The sequence below is a fragment of the Alosa alosa genome, chromosome 9, assembly GCF_017589495.1.
Source record: "Alosa alosa isolate M-15738 ecotype Scorff River chromosome 9, AALO_Geno_1.1, whole genome shotgun sequence".
Classification (NCBI taxonomy): Eukaryota; Metazoa; Chordata; class Actinopteri; order Clupeiformes; family Clupeidae; genus Alosa; species Alosa alosa.
The window spans coordinates 9,308,256-9,328,437 of record NC_063197.1 but is presented as its reverse complement, the minus strand read 5'-3'; the positions used below and the strand labels follow the sequence as shown (position 1 = coordinate 9,328,437).

Genomic DNA, 20,182 nt, shown 5'->3' with positions numbered 1-20,182 from the left:
CATATTATGTAAGTCTGTAGCCCTATAGTGAACACCATTATTCTGTTGTCTACGTCTTAGCTCTGATCAGCTGATTGTAAGTGTCAGGTGACGCAAGGGACCTGTCAAGCGTCAGCTGATATGATTAAAGTTTAAACGCGGAAGTGCGCCAGGAGCCGGGGGGTTTTAGAACAGTAGGCCTACCCAGGGAGTCTACGTGAGACCTGGACAAACTGTGTGGATTTCCCAACTAAAGGTGGTTTTAGCTCGGAACCACAGACATACCGGAGAGACAGCACTGAGCTCGGAGATCTCCGTTGTCGAGTCGCTGGTATCCGGTAAGAAGGATCCTATTTTTTGTTCGTCACCGAAAGCCTCGTCGGATTCAACGTTTTCTTTGTGGATTATATGGGTTGCACTGGACGTGGATTATTCAGACTGTTTTCTTCTTTTCGGTGGATTTATTTCGTGGAGTTCGTTTTCGTTTGGATGGACTGTGAGAGCGCATGAAGTGCGTAGGCCGCGTGGACACTTTGGTTGCGTTGCTTGCGATATAAACTGTGGAAAAAAGTGTTTGTTGGTTTTCAAGCGTATTTCTGCTCACATAAAATCTACCTGTTAACTGTATTTGTGGTGTCTTTCCCGATGTCAGTGAAAAGCATTATTATTTATCTAGAGCCAATTCAATTTGTACTCGTGTTTAAATGGTAATAGTTAGAATCTAAAAATCTGATTGTTACAATGTATAGACACAAGAAAAAAAATCAGATGTGATCTATCTATCTATCTATCTATCCTATGTGGTCTCCTGCTTTTTCAATGACTCCTGTTTATTTCAGGAATACCGTAAAACTCCAAATAATAGCCCGGGCTTTTATTTTCCCAAATCGCCAAACTGCACCGGCTAGTATTAGAGACAGGCGTCTATATGAGACAGGCCTTTAATTCCCTTTACACAAAACTTTTCCTCTGCAAAGATGGAAAATATTATCGAATTAATTATTTCAAACACACTGAATGTCTACCTATATGACTAGGCTATCTGATGACAATTAAGGATCATCATTCATTTAGTGTTGAGATGTTGTTCATTGAGTGAGATACAGTAAGATCCAAATAGCAGGGATAGCCATAACAGATGAAACACGTTTTAATTAAACGCAATCTACAAAGAGATCGTATCACACTGAAAGCTCATATTTTGTCTCTAGCAAATAGCCTATATCGGTCCTTTGTCAAATACAGTTGCATTATCAGCCCTGACCAAAACCGTTCAGGAATTATTTATGCAAAAGTGGAACGTGCTTAATGTTTCATTCTCCCTCCATTTCGGCACGAATGAAACAGCATGAGAGCATGAACCATATTGTTTCTCCCGTTTTGTATTTGCCAAATTTGACAACAGTCTACATTCATAGCCTACTCCAGGCTCGCGGGAACATATTTTTGACCAGGGGTGCTGAATAACAAAATAATCATGGATGTCCGACGATTTCTCCCCCAGCATATGATTCGAATATAGACAGCTAAATACTCCATTTCACCGCCGTGTATGAGTAGGTCTAAGAGTGAGAAGTTTTATAATGCCCTGGGCAGGCAGCCACATTCCACTGCAACTATGCGCAGCACTTGCCATTCGACTCATCAATAAAAACTGTCTTGCGCACACACAGTCCCATAGAAGCGCGCGCCTTTACATCATTAACCTATTTCAGTAGGTTATATAGCCAGAGAATGTCCATAGACGGGCTCTGATATAGCCTAGTCTAAGGTAAATTCCTTTTCTGACTTCTTTCTCTTTATCGCAAAGGCATTTAGAATAAAGAATAACGTTCGCGAACCGTTCTGGTTTTGTTGCCAGCATAAAAACAAGCTTACCATCGGCCTATCCGCAAATTTTAAACACAAGGGATGAATTGAACGATGATGAAGTCGACCATATAGGCATATTTCATATTGGAAAAAAAGTTATACAATTTGGAACTCTAGCTTTTCCCCACCGCCAGTCTTTTAATGCCATCTAATCATAGCGTCGCCCAGTCTGCATCATACTTAAGCCTAAATCACACCCAAGATTCGCCTTGAGATGAGCAGCAACTTGATGCAACATTGTAAAACCTTGCAACTGTGACCAGACATGTGAATGCTTTGCGGCGGCTTGTAACGGCGTGCAACATCTAATTCACACTGCTGTAACCTCCTTTCTGTAACGGTTTCGTGTCATTGCGAATCTTTAAACAGACGATCTGACGGGTTTTAGAAGATTAAATATAACCTGAAACTAAAAAACAGACCAGGCCTCTACTGGAGACCGGCCTTTAACCCAAACCTGTAGCCACGCCAGGCGTTTAAAAGAGACACAGGCGTCTCTTAGGAACTCAGCGATTATTTGAAGTTTTACGGTATATTATATTTCTCAAATTCACAGACTTTCCAGGATTTTAAGGACCCATGGGAACCATTATTGTTTCTCATTTTCCCTCTCTGATAATCTTCCCATTTTGTAACATGTTAAGAAAATTCTGCCATCAACAACCATGGAATTTCAGCCTCTAACAACTACAGTTAGTGAACACATTGCTTCAGGAGAGCAAACAGGGGAAATTGATTTATTTGGCTTTTTTGGTTCAAATATGAAAAACCGTGTGCCAGATTCACAGACTCAGCAGTCTACCTACCTTTACTAGGCTTTATGCTGGTACCATCTTGCACTTAGGCCAACCATTGTGCTATTTTGTTGGCGTTGCTCGATAAAATTCATTGTCCAGGGTTTCCCAGTTAAAAACATCAGCACTGATGTGCGTGGCAAGACACAGCACACTCATGTCGGCGCCGGTATGTGCAGCTCTATACTGCTCCCTGATTTAACCATCATGCTGAAGACACAGAAGTCACCTCCGCTGATGTGATGCCATTTAGTCTCATTCTATGGTGACCACTAAGAGATATTGCTCTTACTCTGCACTTCCATACATTTACATTTATTCATTTAGCAGACGTTTTTTTATCCAAAGCAACTTGTATTAAGGTGGAAGTTGGGAATTGAACCAACAACCATACTCATATGCGACTCCTTTGTAACCTTTTCTCACATTAAAATAGGCTCAATAAGCACTGAAACACTTTTCTTATTTCAGTATCAAAATTTAACAATAAAAAAAAAAACCTTTGATCTCTAAACCCCTTTAGTCTAGTTTCCAAGGTCAATGTAGTAAAGAGGCCTATGCCCCTAGCATATAAGCAGATGTATGGCCATTTCCTTTGATGATAACAGTATCGTTGTGGGCAGACACACATTGGTGTGCTGTGAGTCAGTGAAGGATATATTCCAATTGCTATTTTTTCAAATGTTTCAACTGCCTGCTGGAGCATCAAAACAATCACGTGAGGATTCTCTAAACTTTGTCAGCAACTAAATAAAACCACCTTTCCCAATCTGTGAATAATGTCATAACTTGCCTTTCTTTTGTGCTCAGCTCACTAACGCTCATATTTAATATGATAAAAAAATATGGGCATATGAGAATGAACACCCGACTGTTGTAGCCCATAATAATGTGTGTGACCTTCATCATGATCAGTAACCATAAGTCGTTATGACTTGGCAATTTGGTTTGACCTTTGATGTGCCTTCAAAGGTCAAACAAAACAGGTTGAGAACCTCTGCCTTAGGTGTGTTGGAATGCATTCAGTTTAGTAGCTATTACTGCAAAGTATAGTTCGAGTTATAACTATATATGGGACCATATGGGTGACCAGGTTACATGCTGCTATTCCGACATGCCGCTACTTAGACATTGGCGTCTAATTGTCGAAGTGGCGGCATTAACATTAATTTTCAAGCGTCCCACTACTGCGACATTTTCTTTTCCCCATTGTCGGAGTAGCGACACTTGACCTTTTTTTCAAACGTCCTGCCATTCCGACACAAGGTCACGTAAAAAACGTGAGTCACGTTAAAAAAATAGAGTAGAGGCATGTCGTAATAACAGTATGTCGTAATAGAGGGTTGTCGTAATAACGGGATGTCGTAATAAAGGGTGAACCCCGAAAAAAAAAGTGTCCCGAATTCAGCCAATCTCATCTGGTCACCTAGCCTGACGAGCCAGACCCACATTAAAATGTGTTCGCAGTGCTCAGTCCGAGGGGCGGGATAATCAGTTGTCTTTCAAATTCCCTCTGGACGTAATAGGACAGCGGCAGCGCTATGAGTCCCATGTGTTTCCCACCAGCGGAGCTATTTGGCTAGTTCAAACGTTTGCCAACTTAATAAAAGGTTAACTCGTGTCACACTGTTCGCAGAGGTGGAAAGTAACGAAATACATTAACTCACGTTACTGTATTGAGTAGTTTTTCTGTGTATTTTGTATTTTTTAAGTAGTTTATAAAATTGGTATTTTACTTGATTACATTTTGAGTGAAGTATTGTACTTCGCTACATCAAAAATCCCATCCGTTACTTGAGTAAAAAAAAAAGTTAAGACTAACGAAAACAGAAAGGGAGAGAAAAAAAATCGCGCCCTACAACAGGACAGGAATCAAGCTGGCGCCATGCAGTCTTTCTGAAAGTGATGGAGTGACTGTGATGGAAAGTGATGGCCTAACCTATGAAAGTGTACAGTATTTTCCGCTATTTCAATGGGTTGTCTCAGTTCGTTTTAGCACTAATGATTCTTGGAGATAGCCTATTCAAGCAAACACTATGGGATTTTTGTGTTTTGGCGTTTGTGCTCACCTTTCTTTGGAAAGAAGTTTATTAGTTGTTTCCCCTCATTTTGATGTCTATTTTTCCTGTTTCGGCCTTTGTTTTTGGTAACCTGGCTTGGCTTTCTTGGAGAAATACATTGCACCAGTAGCAATTAGCGGTCCACTACTAGCGATGCTCAACTAAATAAACAAAAGATAGATTATCGTGCAGGCGGACTAAACCATTTAGCTCTTTAGCAAGGGAGAGTGACCTTAGACAGTTTTCACTATGTTTTGTATACAAAATCCAGTCAGTCCTGTCATTTTGACATTTCATTTGGAAGTTAAAATATTCAGGTAAAATGGTGGAAATAAGTATTGAACACTTATTTTTTTTTCAGTAATTAGCCTGAACTTCATAGGGTTAGGGTTAGGGTTAGTGAGTCTATTCAAATTTTTCACCACACATTATATTAACACATATAAAAAATCCAAACATAACAGTTATGTGTAATAAAGTGGAATGACACAGGAAAAAAGTATTGAACGTGCCTACTGAAATTTCTTCAATACTTGGGGGAAAAGCCTTTGTTTGTAATGACAGCTTCAAGACATTTCCTGTATGACAAAACTTATTAGTCGCAGTATCAGGTGTGATTTTGGCCCATTGTTCTAAACAGATTCCAGGGGTCCCTCTTGTGAATCCTGATCTTTAGTTACTTCCAGAACTGTCTAATTTAATTTAATTGAATTGGCTGCCTTCAAGTCTTTCTGGAGCTTTCTCAGAGTGGTCCTTGGCCCTTGGAATTGACTATCCTTCTGACTCCCTGGTCAGAAATATTGTGAGGAGATCCTGTGCATGGCCGGTTGATGATGCAGTGATGTTCCTTCCACTTGCAGATAATGGCTCCCATGCTGCTTACTAGAAGATTCTGAAGTTTTGAAATGCATCTGTAACCAGTTTCATTGATATGTTTTGCAACAATAAGGTTGCAAAGGTCTTGGGAGAGCTTTTTGCTTTTATCCATCATGAAATGTTTCTTGTGTGACACCTTGGTAATGAAAAACCTTTTTATAGCCCATCAATATGTAGGCTACTAACCAAGCTTATATTAATTTGCACAGATAGAAAGGATAACTACTCTCTAACTACTTACAGATTCCAGCTCGTTCCTTCCCTTTCCTTAGTGCTTTTTCTTAGCGTGTTCAATACTTTTTCCCTGTGTTATTCCACTTCATTACACGACTCTACTTATGGAGTTGTTTGGATTTTTTATGTGTGGATTACCTAAGTTATTGCTAATGTCTGGTGAAAATGTTGTGCCCCCCGTATTCCACTTTTCAAATGCCCTCTCCTCCATTGGGGCCCTATATTTCCCACTTTCCCCAAGTCGCCCTTTAATGTGCTGAACCTTCTGCTCGTTTCCAAATCTAAAAAAACTCTCTGCAACTCAACATTGGCCTGCCTGCCTCAGCTGCCTGTGAGAGGCATTTCAGTTGTGCTGGATTACTGTTCACTGCAAAGCGATCAAGGATGAGTGCAACTAACTTTGAAAATCAACTACTGCTCAAACTTAAAGGAGAACTCTTTCACATTTTTTCACAAAGATCTCCATTTCTCAACATCACTGAGTACTGTCGGTATGAACAAAACTGAAACAATCGGTTTTACCTAGCTCGAGTTGCTCCAGCTACAGCGCTACACACTGGGAGCATGAACATTGCTGCCTTAGCTGCTGGCTGCAGCAACTCGAGCTAAGACCAAAGTCCTTTTAGGCAAGTCCCTCCACTCGGCAGGCCATATTGCAACGCTTTTTGGGCACTTATCGTGCATCTATTTCAGCAGAAATGCGTGTGCGTAAGGCTTCACGACACCAATCTTGCTCCAGCGGCAAGATCACAACAGATGATTGGCACGATGTCTTCACAGCACACCACATGATTGGCTCAATGTATTTTACAACACACCACATGATTGGCTCAATGTATTCACATGTCGACGTTTTGCCGTGGAAGGGTTGTGATATGTGTAGACAACTGCCATATTGGCGTTACAAACTAACCCCATGCATTACTATGGAGGATTTTTTGAGTGCTATATCTCCTCATTAGAAAGTCTCTGGTAAAACTGGTTGTTCTGGTACCCCCCCCCCCCCCCCCCAAAAAAAAAAAAGTAACTAAGTAACTTTTACTTAAAGTACATTTTAAATGAACTACTTTTTACTTTTACTTGAGTACAGTTTCAGATCGGTATTTTAACTTGTACTTGAGTAATATTTAATCAAAGTATTGGTACTTTTACTTGAGTACAATATTTTCATACTTTTTCCACCTCTGACTGTTCGCCAACAGCAACATCCATCTTATTTGATTTCAAGTAGCAGGGAATTCAAGCCAAACCGTTGCAACTCTGCCATCAATCATTATGTTAAGCCCACCTAACTATAGTAGTTTGAGAGATTTGCAGATTATTACATTCTGTTTTTATTCACATTTTACACAACATCCCAACTTTTTCTGTTTTGGGGTTGTATAATACAGTATGTGACTGGGAAAAAAACCCTGCCATACAGTATAAGGTGTACCAATGCATCCATTTTCAGGTCACTGATAAGATTGTAGACAAAACTCTAAGTGAAGCGAAACTTAAAGTGAAGAATTTAAGTGATTCAGGGATTGGCATTGGCATAACTATGAAAAGACACAAACAAACACAACTAACTGTGCAATCCACGACTGACCTTTAACCCCCTGATTTTACATTTATGTTTATGGTATTTGGGTTACACTTGTGTCCAAAGCAACTTTGTCTGGTCTTGTGTGTGTGTGTGTGTGTGTGTGTGTGTGTGTACTTACCACAGATATGGCCAGTAGAAGCAGGGAACAAACTTTGGAAATTCTCATCTTCGCTAGGTCTCCCGTTGCCCCCACACCCAAACACACTCTTGTCCACCTAGGTCTCTTCTTCTCTGTCACGTTGTCAAGTGTGGCCCTGAGTTCCCTCTGCTGCTCCTCCTACTTCCACTCCTCCTACTACTTATTCTACACCTTAGCATGCTTCTACACCCCTCCCCTCTCCCTTTATGGTGCATTCGTGTGCCAACGCATTCACTCAGCATTCAAATGTGCATTTAGGCAGCAGACAGCTTTATACTAATTACTATAATATATATTTATATAATTACTTATATGGACATAGATTCACACTCACACACACACCACACATTTTTGTTTCAATGTACATTTCCCTGTCTACATCACTCACTCAATTCAAATATGTATGAACTACAAAAACTGTAAGAATATCAAATAATGTAGTTACAGACAGACACACACAAACACACACACACACACACAAGCACACACTTTGCTCCTGGCTGTTTCTATACATGTGAAGACCCCGACCAGTAGGCACGGCTGAAGTGCCCTTGAGCAAGGCACCTAACCCCTCACTGCTCCCCGAGCGCCGCTGTTGATGCAGGCAGCTCACTGCGCCGGGATGAGTGTGTGCGTATACTATACTGCCTGCTCGTTTACTTCCACAGAAATTATAAAGCAGACAGTTCTTCAAGGATGTCGAAAATGAGCCACGGTCGTAAATGCAGTGTTGCATGCTGAAACTTAGGCTACAAAGAAAGCGGAGACTTTCCATAGTCTTCCCAAGGATTCAAAAGTTCGAGGGACATGGATAATGTTTTTCTACCAGAAGATCCCTGCAAAGTTTGACACTCCGTTATTAATTTGCAAAACATTTCACCGAAGGCAGTTTTCAAAACCTTGGACAGTTTAAAGCAGGATTTGCTACGCTGCTGTTACTGAAACGAGGGGCTGTTCCGACCGTAAGGTCATCACAACCGCATGCTGTAAGTATTATTTTGTCGCTAAGCAGTTATTAGCCATGCTAACGTGTATCTAGCAAGTAGAATGTGTGATTTAGTTCATTGGCAAGGCTATTTAATTTTCCTGTGTGTCATTCGGATAAAACCTGTGTTGTCATGTTAACCAACATTTTACTATGCATGTTTGTCGAGATCTCTGACAGGTTATGTTCTCAGCAAGATAGCTAACTGAAGCTGAGTAACACGATAGTTTGGTTGCTAAGCTGTAATATAACCCACATACGTTTTTGACGTCAGAAGTGGAAATAACTTCACGTTATCAATTCAAATGATATCTAGTCGATATGTTGAAAACCGTGTTGTCTAAATACAATGGGTTTATTTGCACGTTCTTATTTTAGACCATTACAAGAACGACAACATGACAAACGCAGCATGCCAAACAGATGCTCCAAGTGTGGCATCTTGCTGGGCTTAGAATATTAGCAAATGCTTTTGCTGTGAGTTAACAGCTTGGTGTGTGCATGCAAAAGTGACTTTCACTTGTGTTACAACATTTCTGTTGTTTGGTTTAGGTTTTATCTTGCAGCCATGCACTTCAATGCGAATGCTGAGTCCCCACAACAGAAGACAGCCAAGGAGAAACTATGTACAGACTTGCCAAACAATTTGTAAGTTTAATAAAATATACTTTTTTATTACAAACAACAAGTCAAAATGTGTAACAGTATAGGCACTAAAAAGAACTTATCGATTCACACACAACAGGCTGACTTAGACCTGATGCTACTTGTGTCACATCAGTACTGTAAACAAAACACAATGTTCAGGGCCATACAATTTGTTTATTGTACAGTATACAGCCTACAATGCACTGTATTACAGTATCCAATATCCAAAAGTCCTCTTTCTTGTCCTCAAAGACAGGGATCATCAAAGACCCTCTACCTGATTGGGATGCCGTCCAGCGGATTCCTGTGCCCCAGGACTTGTGTGCTCAGCTTGACAGACCTTCCATAGAGGATGCTGTTGCTGAACATGAGTCACGGTTCAGTCGACAAGGGGTCTGAATACTGCCCTGAAGTATCCGGATGCTCCCTCCATATGCGTAGCACCACACACGAGGGGATCATGACACGGATGCTTCTTCTAAGGAAACCCAAGCATCTGCTCACAAAAGACCTGTAGGCCAAGTCACTTCATTGCCTGCAACGAGAACAGGGTGGAAAAGCACATTTTTTACTATTTATTTTTTAATCTTTTACATTAGAGTATCACTGGACGATTGTTGAAAAAAAAAAAAAAAGTTTGTCATTTTGTGGTGTTGATCAAACTGTGTTTTTGCAATATGCTGAACCAATAATGAATGTGTATTGATTAAAAATATTTTATTTATATACTGTAACTGCTAACACTTGTATCAGTTTGTCCTCACCTTTCCATCCCTCTGATTCTCAAACGGCCATGGTCAGCTCTGTAAATATTCATTGCATTTTGCAAAGAATAAATATATAGGCACAACAGATCGAGGCCATGATGGTCATTCAGGTCAGCTCCTCAGGAACCTTCTTTTCATAACCTGTAAAAACAAACATAATGTCCCTGCTGTTATTTCGTAATTTTGAATGAGCAGGAAGCACAAAGTAGCTTAAGTAAATGTCTCCAGAGTTGTAAGATCACATGGAAAGAAGGTAATAATCTCAACCATGTCAGCAGGATAGCTACAAGATTACATTAGACCTACTGACTGTACCTACTGTATTTTAAGCAGTGATATTTATAGGATTTTTGGTACTCCATGGTACTATGTAAATTGCCCCTTGGGGATAAATAAAAGTGTTTTTGAATTGACACAAACAAGAGTAGGCCTAGTAATATTTTCGTTGACCTCGTTTCACTTCAGCCATAGGCTACAAACTGCACAGAGCTCCTGCCCAGCTAACTGGACGTCCCGTTGTAAGATCATACATTACTACATGGAAAGAAAGTAAAAATCTCGATAATCAGATGACTTAATCAGCAGGATAGTAGTTACACGAGTACATTAGACCTACTGACACAAGCGTAATATTTTCATTGGCGAAGCAGTAGGCTACTCGTTTCACTTCAGCCATATAGCCTACGAACTGCACAGAGCTCCTGCCCAGCTAACTGGACGTCCTGTTGTAAGATCGCATATTACCACTACAATAATGTATGTACCTCCTAATCAGATGACCTATTCAGCAGGAGAATATACTTAGGGCCAATCTCAATTCTCTGTTTTACGCCTTCCCCTATCCCTTCATCTTACCCCTAGCCCTTGTCCCTCGAAACCGAGTGGCAAGACATAGGGGTGAAGAATATTCCCCTTGGAAATGAGATACCACTAGCCAAACCATAGGCCTAAGGGAGAGCTGGATGATTGAAACACTTGAATTAACGTAATTTAGAGATCGTACCACACTGAAAGCTAATATTTTGTCACTAGCAACCTGTCTTCTGTCAAATAGGCTATAATTGCATTTTCAGCTCGGAATAAAACCGTTCAGGAATTATTTCAACAACAGCTGAACGTGCCTATGTTCGTTCGGAGCCTACCTTCCCACACAGCAAAGGTGTCTGTGGCGGACCCGCCCTCAAGCCGCCAGATCCGCCGGACAGTCAACCTCCGATTTGGCTATGGGCACAGAACACAATCAGACTCCGCCAGGGCGCCCTCAAACCGTGGGTCCGTGGCGGACCCGTCTTGAATCGCGCGCATATCGAGCAGCCCTCTCAAGTCTGCTAACGGCTCTTTCCTCAGTTTTCTCGCTAATGGAGTGGAATACGGCGGCGTCTGAAGGCTCACTGTAAGTATGCTCCTATATGCTTTATTTTTTTAAGTTACCTAGTCTATCCAGTGAAAATGTACTTCCATAACACAAGTTACTTACTTATCTAGCTTTGCTTGCTGATATAATCTAATTAGAAATTTGTTATAACGTAACGTTAATGGCCAGCTTGATGGCTGTAGCTTCTAGTGCTAGCTCATATTAGCTGCCAAGTTACACACCAGCTAGTTTCTAGGTTGCGCACGTTAATTTAGCTCACCTTTCACAGGGCTAAATCCTGTCTAACTTGAGCTTTGTTAACGTTTCATAACTTAACTCAAAATTGCGTTTAAAATGAGCTAAGCTAACTTCATGTGTTTGCCTGCAAACAACAAAAGTTGGCTTGCGTGAGCTTGTTGGCTAAAGATAATGTTAACAGGAAAACTCGTTTTTTCTTATTGATCATGGACTCGGGCGCTATCCTTAAGATCCTCATTTCGTTCTGGTAGGGGGCTGATTTCACATTGGTTAATGTTACCTGTCTTGGATAACTTGAAGGTTAGCAGCTGATAAGCTAATTAACGTTATAATGATATTCCCTGTCATAGCCCGATGTGAGTCGTGCATGCTCAGATGTGTTTGTTGGTTCCAAAAATGGACGTTTTGAACTTTGTTGACAATATTTATACTTAAAACAAACTGCTTCGGGATTAGTGCCCTTATATTTTGTAAAAGTTAGCGAGAAGTCGGCTAACTGGCCTACTATGGGCTCTGCTATGTGGCTGCACAAAATAAGCAGGGAAGGATTTTCGATCAGCCAATATAAAAAGTCAGTTTTTGCAGACGTTTCCTGGTTCCAAAACCGGGCTTTTGCTAACTTTTATCTAATATAAGGCCACAAATCCCGAAGCTACTTGTTTTATGTGGACATACCGCTGTCAACGAGTTCATTGAGTGATGAGGAATGTTTCTTGGAGTAAGATTTAACGAGAAAGGGCAGACTTTGACTGTGTTTTTGCCTCTTAAAACTGCTTTTTCACATCTGTACATGCTTCATTGTGGCATGCGTGAGCTAAAATGATAAGCATCCCATTCTCTGGATCCCGATATAAAGCTCAGTTTTTAATGGAGTGTAAGATTGGTAATGTTACATATTTGGCAGTTTCTTTCTGATGATAAAAGTAATGTATGTTTGTTTATGTTCTACATCTGTGTTACAGGTCATTCACCAGTGGCTCCAGTCTGGTTTGGGGGTCTACCCTTTCTCATCCTGGCCTGCCAGCCAAGTAAAGTAAGCTATACAGTTTTGCATTTGATTTATTTGACTTTTGGTCCACACTTAAAAAAAAATAAATAAATAAATAAATAATAATAATAAAATGACCACATACTTTTGTAACTGCCTTTATCAGTTCAGGATGAATTCAATGTACAGTAAATCTCAACATACAAAAATATGCTTGTCTTCTGTAATAAAATCCACCTACTTCAAATGCTCTCTAATGAAATGCACATATTTTTGTTTTAGAAGAGAAATAACTACAGACCTCTGCAATCTCAACATATAAAATGCTTTTGTCAGCTTTGATAAATACCTCATTTCTAGTACCCCCAAATGCTGGACTGTGTAACTAACAAGTAGTTGTGTCTGGGAACTGCTTTTCTGATGCCTTTTTTGTATTTTAAGGGAACAGGTCTTTGCCAAAATGTTACACTGTTACACTGCGCACGTAACTGAAGCATTCAGTTTGCAGAGCATCTGTTGCAACAATTGGCTTCCACTGTAGTCAATGGAACTGGTTACACCAGACGTGATGGCGTACAGTATGTTTAAAAACATTGGATTAGTCTTCTTAAACTATTTTTACGCTCTGCGAACCGAGTGCTTCACTTGCGGACTCGGTGTAGCCCAGGCCTTACAGGTGGTAGATTTTGTCACAGTTAGACAGAGCCGATAGCAGCCTGCTGGCGGCGGTGGCTTTATATTCATGTAGCAGACATTCCGTTTAAAAGTAGGTAGTTATGTATAACAACTCATTTTGTTATGCTTCTATGATTACAGATGCTGTGAGAGAGTCAGTGGTTCAACCAGCCAACAAACAGGAAAAGCTCAAGTCGGAGTCTTAACTGTCAGCAACTCTACCCAAAAAAATCAGGCTACTGTTATTGCCCACTAAGAAAAACAGTGGTCTGGTATGAAGGTTATCTGTGTTTTGGAACATGTTCTTAATATTCATTAAATAATAAAAAAAAGTTTGACACTTTATGGTTGCATTTCATTTTACCTCTAATACCTGTTCAATGTATTTAGTGTCTCTCGATGACCTCTTTCATTGAGCATTGAGGTGCGGTGAGGAGCATTGAGACAAGTTTCCACAATTGGACAGTTAGCAGTTGCATAAAGGATTTACAGTTTGTAACTGATGGATAACTTGTAGGCTATTGTAGTGTAGCAGAGCTGAATTGATGTAGCCTACTGCTAGTAAAACCCCTATTTTCATACTTGCTGTTTCACAATGAAGGCATTTGGCTGTAAAATCACAATGTGCTTCACATGATAGATTTTGACTTCATGTCTTAAGCTGAATGCATTAAGTCATTTGTATTATATTTGTCATATTGGTTGGTACAATACTTTACATTAAAACCTATTTTTTGTAGTGCAGTCTAGGTGTTGGCCAGATAGGTTAAGCTATATATTTCTGTAGTAGGCCTAGTAGCTAGTTTTTGGCCATGAAATGAACGGATCCTAAACGTATCCAGGACGGATGATTAACGGGTCCGAAATGATTCCGCGGCGGATGCCTCTCATATGACCGGGTCCAAAACGGACCCGGAGCGGATCTGTGGCTCATTCGCGGATCTAAAGCGAAACCGGGGCGGATGTATCCATTTATGTACGGATACGCAATGGGACCGCCGCGGTGTCTGATCGGATCCGCGAGCCGGCATCGCGGCGGATACGCTGCGGTGTGCAAGTGGACACAGTTTCGGATCCGATTTCTGGATCCGTTCCGGAGTTCACCGTACCTCCGCGGCGGATGCGTTTCGTAGTCCGTTTGCTGTCTGGGTTGGTCCGGGTGAATGAAACAGGGATGGGGGACAAAATAAACATGCAGTTTGCTATGTAAACATCCCACAACTCCTTTGATATTTTACAATAATATCCAAATGGTCGTTACTTGACATCAGAAGCAATCGCTACCTGTAATAGCCTATGCGAGGAGTCGGCAGCAGTAGGCCTATGCAGCATTCATATCAGACGAGCGGTAAAAAAGTTCAGCGAATTTAGCTGCTGTTGGACTTTACATTTCTGACATGGTATGCTGCCAATTCGCGGGGTAGACATGGAAATATGTAAAAGGCGAGACATTCGCGCAAATAATGATGTGCTGTTAACATTCACAAAACAGCGATATTTTGAAAACTTCCTCGTGAAGAACAGGACCTTCAATATATGGTCACAAGATTGAATGCAACATAAAACAATTACCATTTTAATTTTATAATCCTTATTAATGCCAACATTTCATGTCAATGAATCTCTCGGTGTGCTTATTTTTCCGGTGTGAGCGGTGTATGTTGGGTATTTCTCTTACCCCTCGGTTTCAAGTAAGCTCCCGATCTTACTTGGGGCCCGTCCCATTTCTCCCCCCTTAAAACTTCCACTTAGTTTTGATTGCCCTCAACATTAAAGCCCCCTCGACAAGGGAAGTGGAGGGTAAGATCTTTCCCTATGAATTGGGACACCACTATATGCAAATTAGCATAGCGAACGTGCTCACCTACGTCACGCGCAGCGCCGACGTGTCTACCGGTAGTAGCCTGCTACTATTTTCATTCAGGAACATGCCCAGCGGTCATTGTTGTGTGGGCTGTGCTGGTTTATCTACGTCTGGTTAATCAACAAAGATATTTGTGTTCATATGAATGCCAGAACACACACCTTAAATATTGACGAATCTACCCAGATCAGATATAGCCTATAACGTTATTTGATGGGCAGACTCTCTCAAAGCACTCAGCAGATGTCTTGAACATCGTCAGATAGCTTTGTGAGATATTTTCTAACATTAGTGTTCAAAACTCAACAGTCCATCAGATGTGCATCAAACTAACATATTCCAACATATTTCGAAATTTTAATATGCTTATTTGCGAAAATATATAAAAAATGTGGCCAGCTCGCTGAGCTCGCACGGTATCCTGGGTAATTTCATCTCCCACTTCGTTTTAAGCCTGCATCGGTCCTGGCTATATTTTGAGGGTTGATTTTAAGGGGAAAATAGCACTTCCCCTTGCTCCCTAAAGTAATGGGACACCCTAGCCCTACACGTGCACGCGCAAAAACGAGGGTTAGGGCAAAAATCTAGGGGTAGGGGAGGTATTGGGACGGGCCCTTAGTTTTAAGGGGTATCTACCCCTTGCCCTTATCCCTACCACTCGATCGAAATGAGAATTGAGATAGCCCTTCGTCTCACGTGCACGCGCAAAACTAGGGGGAAGGGGAAGAGGTAAAATAGAGAATTGAGATTGGCCCTACTGACTAAAACGAGTACTTTCCTTGCAAGCAGCACTCCTTTCACTACAGAATAGCCTGAACTGCCCACGACTGGCTACGAACTTTTCAGCTACCTTCTAACTGGACATCTTGACAAACATTGCACAAGGGTACAAGTTGTAAAACATTTGTTTGTGTGCAAAATAATAACTTCTGTTGAACGATCCTAATCCAATGTTTAGCTTAGTCTACCACACTACTAGCGAGTATTGCACTAGTATTACAGCTAGCTAACTGGGCTACGTGTGGCAAACTCAAGTAAATGACAAAACTTACCACTCTGAAGTAGTCATTTCCAATCTATGGGCGATTGGTTGCTCCTCTATTTCAGATTCTTCCTCTGATTCAGGGTCAAATATGCTGTTCATCAACACCTATGTCCAGGGGCGTCGCTAGCTATTTAAAACATTCGGGGCTAGAGCCCAGAAGTTAGTCTTTTTTTGTCCGGGGGTTCGGGGGTTTCTCCCCCGAGAGATTTTGAAAATCGGGCTGATGAACATGAAATTTTAACCTACTTTGAGAATGAAAAGGAAGGCCAATCGTAATGACTCACGTCATGGCATTCCGAATATTTTGATGTTTAAAGACCGTGTAAGGAGAACGTCTCTTCTGCCAAAGTGCACCATACAACACCCAAAATATGACATTAAAATAGCCTGTAGAATAAACATCGTCATGCACCTCTGTCAAGTGCACAGGTGTGAGCGTTCGTCTCGGGATAAACATTTGGACGTCATCACCTTCAATTAATGGGCTATGGGTGCCTTGAAAGCAATGCATTTGGGTTGTGTATCACTAACTTTTGCCCAGAGAAAAAGTTCCATTCTGTCAAATGCTACAGGAGAGGAAGGGCGGAGAGAAAAGGCAGTGTGTAATTTCTCAATCTGTACATCTACTTTCATAATTCCATGGTATTCTGCAACTTTCACATCCAGTCAGCGATGGTTCAAGAGAGGATTATTGTGCAAGTCTAGTCAGTGTTCTCTTAGTCAGGTTCAGTGCCGGTGTTACATGGCAACTGGCACCCATGTTAACTGGCTAGCGCCGGCCCTGGTCAGGTTTCACTTCACTTATGAATAACCCCTTACAAAAAAATAACTATAGAAATCTTTTAGTGTTTTGTATTGTATATTATATTAATACATGCATGATCACATCATATACTTTCCCAGATATGGGTAGCCTATACTGACTTGAAAACTATATAGCCTAGTATAACAGATGGCCCTTACATTGAGTTTACTAGTAAAATTAGGCCTACACTGAAAATGGCCTAGGCCTCAAAGGGTACCTAATTCATTGAAGCCCTTTTAAGGTGTGATTTACAACCCTGGGGGCTAAGCCCCCACTGTCTTTCAATCATAGTGATGTCCCTGTCTCTTACCAAAGACGTTAAATTAAAATATAGGCTACTACTGGACATAGACCTACCCTCTTGAACAAAGCATGACTGCACTTCACCACCATACCACTAGACTATATGAGCAAACTGCATACGATCGATTTGACAGCACTCGCAAGTCCGAAGAACTCACCCTGCTTTGATGCGAGTGTTTTGTCTATTTACATAGGCGTGGTTTGATACGTGCTGAAAAAATCCTGTTTGCTGTTCGCCTCTTCTATGTTTATTGACAAACCCATGAGTTATGACCCATAATACAGCCTACTTCAATGATTGTGTGAATTGATCTGTAGCTATCCTCAGCCTATGGTTCCAGATAGCCTATCTGAGACGGTGGTCTGGTTCAAATGAGTTGCGTTATGAAATTGAGAATGACACTCCGACTAAATCGTTTAGTCTAATCGCTCCGACTAAGCGTTTAGCCTAATCGTTTAGGAGAATATCCTTTTGGAGATTATGATCGATCGTCTATGACAGTGAGTCACGGTGCGTCTGTGAATGGAGGTGCGTGTATACAACGGTGTCCACTAAGCATCCCATGCTTGTTTCGACCCTCTGCCCAACATAGCTTGGAGGTTGCAATGGTAATCGTGATGATAGTGTCCGTAATGGATGTGGTACAGACAGCAGGGCTAGTAGAAATAGGGCTCTAAAGAACTACAAAGTCAACCGCAATATGATGCAAACTTCTGGGTACTGCAGATTACCCGCGATAGGAACTGTTTGACCAGAATACTTTATTGTAGGCCTATATTGTAGTAATCTATTACTAAACCACAACATATTAGGTGTTGGTATACATCTTAGGTGTTTTCCTGTTAATTTGTTATGTGGGTAATATGAAAAAAGGAAAGTAAACCTGCTTAAATATGTTCATCCAGTATTTACTGAAAGGTGCATAATTTGAGGTGCTTGCCATCCAGTGACAAATTACATGGGTAAATTTACCCCCTTCATAAACTTTTGTTTTACTCAAAGATTTTTACATTTACAGTAGGACTTCATCTCTGACCACTTTCAAGCCATGGCCTTTTGAAATTTTTATATAAAAATCCAATGGTGTTGCTTTCTTAACCCTGATGCCTAGTTTGCCAGGTTTAAAAAAGTTATGAGAGGAAATATTTTTATTTGGTGTGAAACACACACACACACACATACCTGTTTTTATGTTTTTCATTTATTTTATAATTTGTATTAATATTTATTTTATCATTATTTTATTTATAAGCTACGGTTGCTAGCACAGGTGTCTAAAACTAGATAAAAACACTTGCACTTTCTGTTTGCAGTTTTGTGTGGTATTTGAAAAAAAGAACATTGTATTTTCAGATATAGCCGGCCCTCCAATCAGATGACGTTGGCAGAATTGGCCCCCAGCTCATTTGAGTTTGAGACCCCTGATCTAGTGTGTTAGTTACAGTTTTGTCATAACTCCCTGATGCATTTTTGCATTTAGAATAGCCAGAGCGTGAACAATATCGGGTGCCTATGGACTAGGCTTGGTGAACCCAGCCTGATCTGCCCGCTATTTATTTTTTGATTTCTTAAAAGATTGAGGTTGGTCTGGTGAAAGACTAGCCATGGACCTCAGTTACACAATGCAAGGGAACATGAATCAGCCTATATTTGCACGAACAATAACGGACAACAGCTCTTCAACTTTGGCCCGTTAAAATGTGTATGAACAGTCTAGCGACGCATTTCATCAAGGCCCATTTGGACATGTCAGTTATTTGCACCACTAGATATAAAACAGCATTTCGTTTTACTTAATTTGTGCATTAATAATAACGTTTCAGACTACTGTTACTTAATTTCTGCATTGACAATAAAGTATTACATGAACTAAAGATGACTAACATCTTATGTAGAAGAAGAAACATTCACAAAAAATCCATCCATCCAAAAATTACCTTTGTTTTTGATAGCTGTTGAAAACGGCACAGAACTGACAGAGATGTTTTTGTTTATAAATAAATAAATAAATAAATAAATAAATAAATAAATAAATAAATAAATAACATGCTGATACCTTTTGCTTTTCCCAAATACAATGTAGCCTACAGGTGTAAGTGACCTTTCATCAATCCAGTTGCAATGGATGAACTGTGATGAACTGCCCTACTTGTGATTGTTTAGAGATGTTAAAGGTTTTATTACAATGCTACATCTTCTTTGGCTATTCTACAATCTATTCACCTTTTCAGCACCAGTAGGCTACTCTCTGTGCAGCCGCACACACACACTCAGGCATGCCAAACAAGCATACACAAAAGTTTCAAGAGTGGGGGATGGAGTAAAATATGGAGACAAATTGAAGTGTGATTTATTTTCGCGGAACGGATGTACAGGACTGAGCGGCGGTCATATTTTGTACCGCTATGCGGTACATCTAGTTTTTTGTATGTCCGCTTATTTTAGGTGTATGTTTACATGTCTATTCATTCTTTACATCAAGATATTCACGTACAGTCATTTCTAGTAGGTAAAGCAACTTCCTGACTATAAACATGCCAAGTTTCAAAGTTCTCAGAGCTTGTGTGATTGATCTGCACTAATTTATATGCCTTAACTCCAATACAGACAGGCTATATTTTAGTCCTTTTTTGGTTTTGGGGTGTATAACAATATCTGTTAATTTAACAATCTTAGCAGTAAAATAATTTTAGCCAAGAATCCATTTCATATATGGGAGACCTTAGAGATGAGGAAAAACATTGTTGGGTTTAGTTCTACCTCCGGTAGGGGTATCTCAAAAACTAAAGCTCTTTCTGACCATTTGTCACTAGCCTATAAGTTAGTGTCTCTTTCTAGTTATTCAAACAAAGTGTCCTTCAAGTTAGTGAGGTGCAGTGGTAGCCTGCTAGCTAGTAACATCAGCATTGATCAACGTTGTCTTTTAGGGCTGTTTCACGAACCTGAG

The 20,182-nt window shown here is 40.5% G+C and overlaps 1 protein-coding gene and 3 long non-coding RNA genes across 5 annotated transcripts in view; 2 read left to right on the top strand and 2 right to left on the bottom strand.

The window, feature by feature from the left end:
- Positions 1-7,701, bottom strand: part of LOC125300241 (desmoglein-2-like) — a 28,662-nt gene extending 20,961 nt beyond the window's left edge. Inside the window, exon 1 of the mRNA XM_048251977.1 lies at positions 7,522-7,701. Within this exon, the coding sequence (XP_048107934.1) occupies positions 7,522-7,569 (48 nt within the window). The 5' untranslated portion in view covers positions 7,570-7,701. The remainder of the gene's footprint in view (positions 1-7,521) is intronic.
- Positions 7,702-8,407: 706 nt separating this feature from the next.
- On the top strand, positions 8,408-9,518 carry LOC125300559. Its single transcript, XR_007194581.1, has 3 exons — positions 8,408-8,528; positions 9,080-9,175; positions 9,428-9,518. It is a non-coding gene; the product is annotated as an uncharacterized LOC125300559 (long non-coding RNA).
- LOC125300558 lies at positions 9,203-15,031 on the bottom strand. 2 transcript variants are annotated; one of them, XR_007194579.1, is made up of 4 exons: positions 14,896-15,031; positions 11,085-11,163; positions 9,940-10,083; positions 9,203-9,710 (listed from the first exon to the last, which is right to left on the bottom strand). It is a non-coding gene; the product is annotated as an uncharacterized LOC125300558 (long non-coding RNA). The 2 variants fall into 2 exon arrangements; XR_007194580.1 differs by lacking the exon at positions 11,085-11,163 and having other exon boundaries at positions 14,896-15,011.
- On the top strand, positions 11,256-12,851 carry LOC125300557. The gene is made up of 3 exons (XR_007194578.1): positions 11,256-11,335; positions 12,517-12,587; positions 12,825-12,851. It is a non-coding gene; the product is annotated as an uncharacterized LOC125300557 (long non-coding RNA).
- Positions 15,032-20,182: the final 5,151 nt, after the last annotated feature.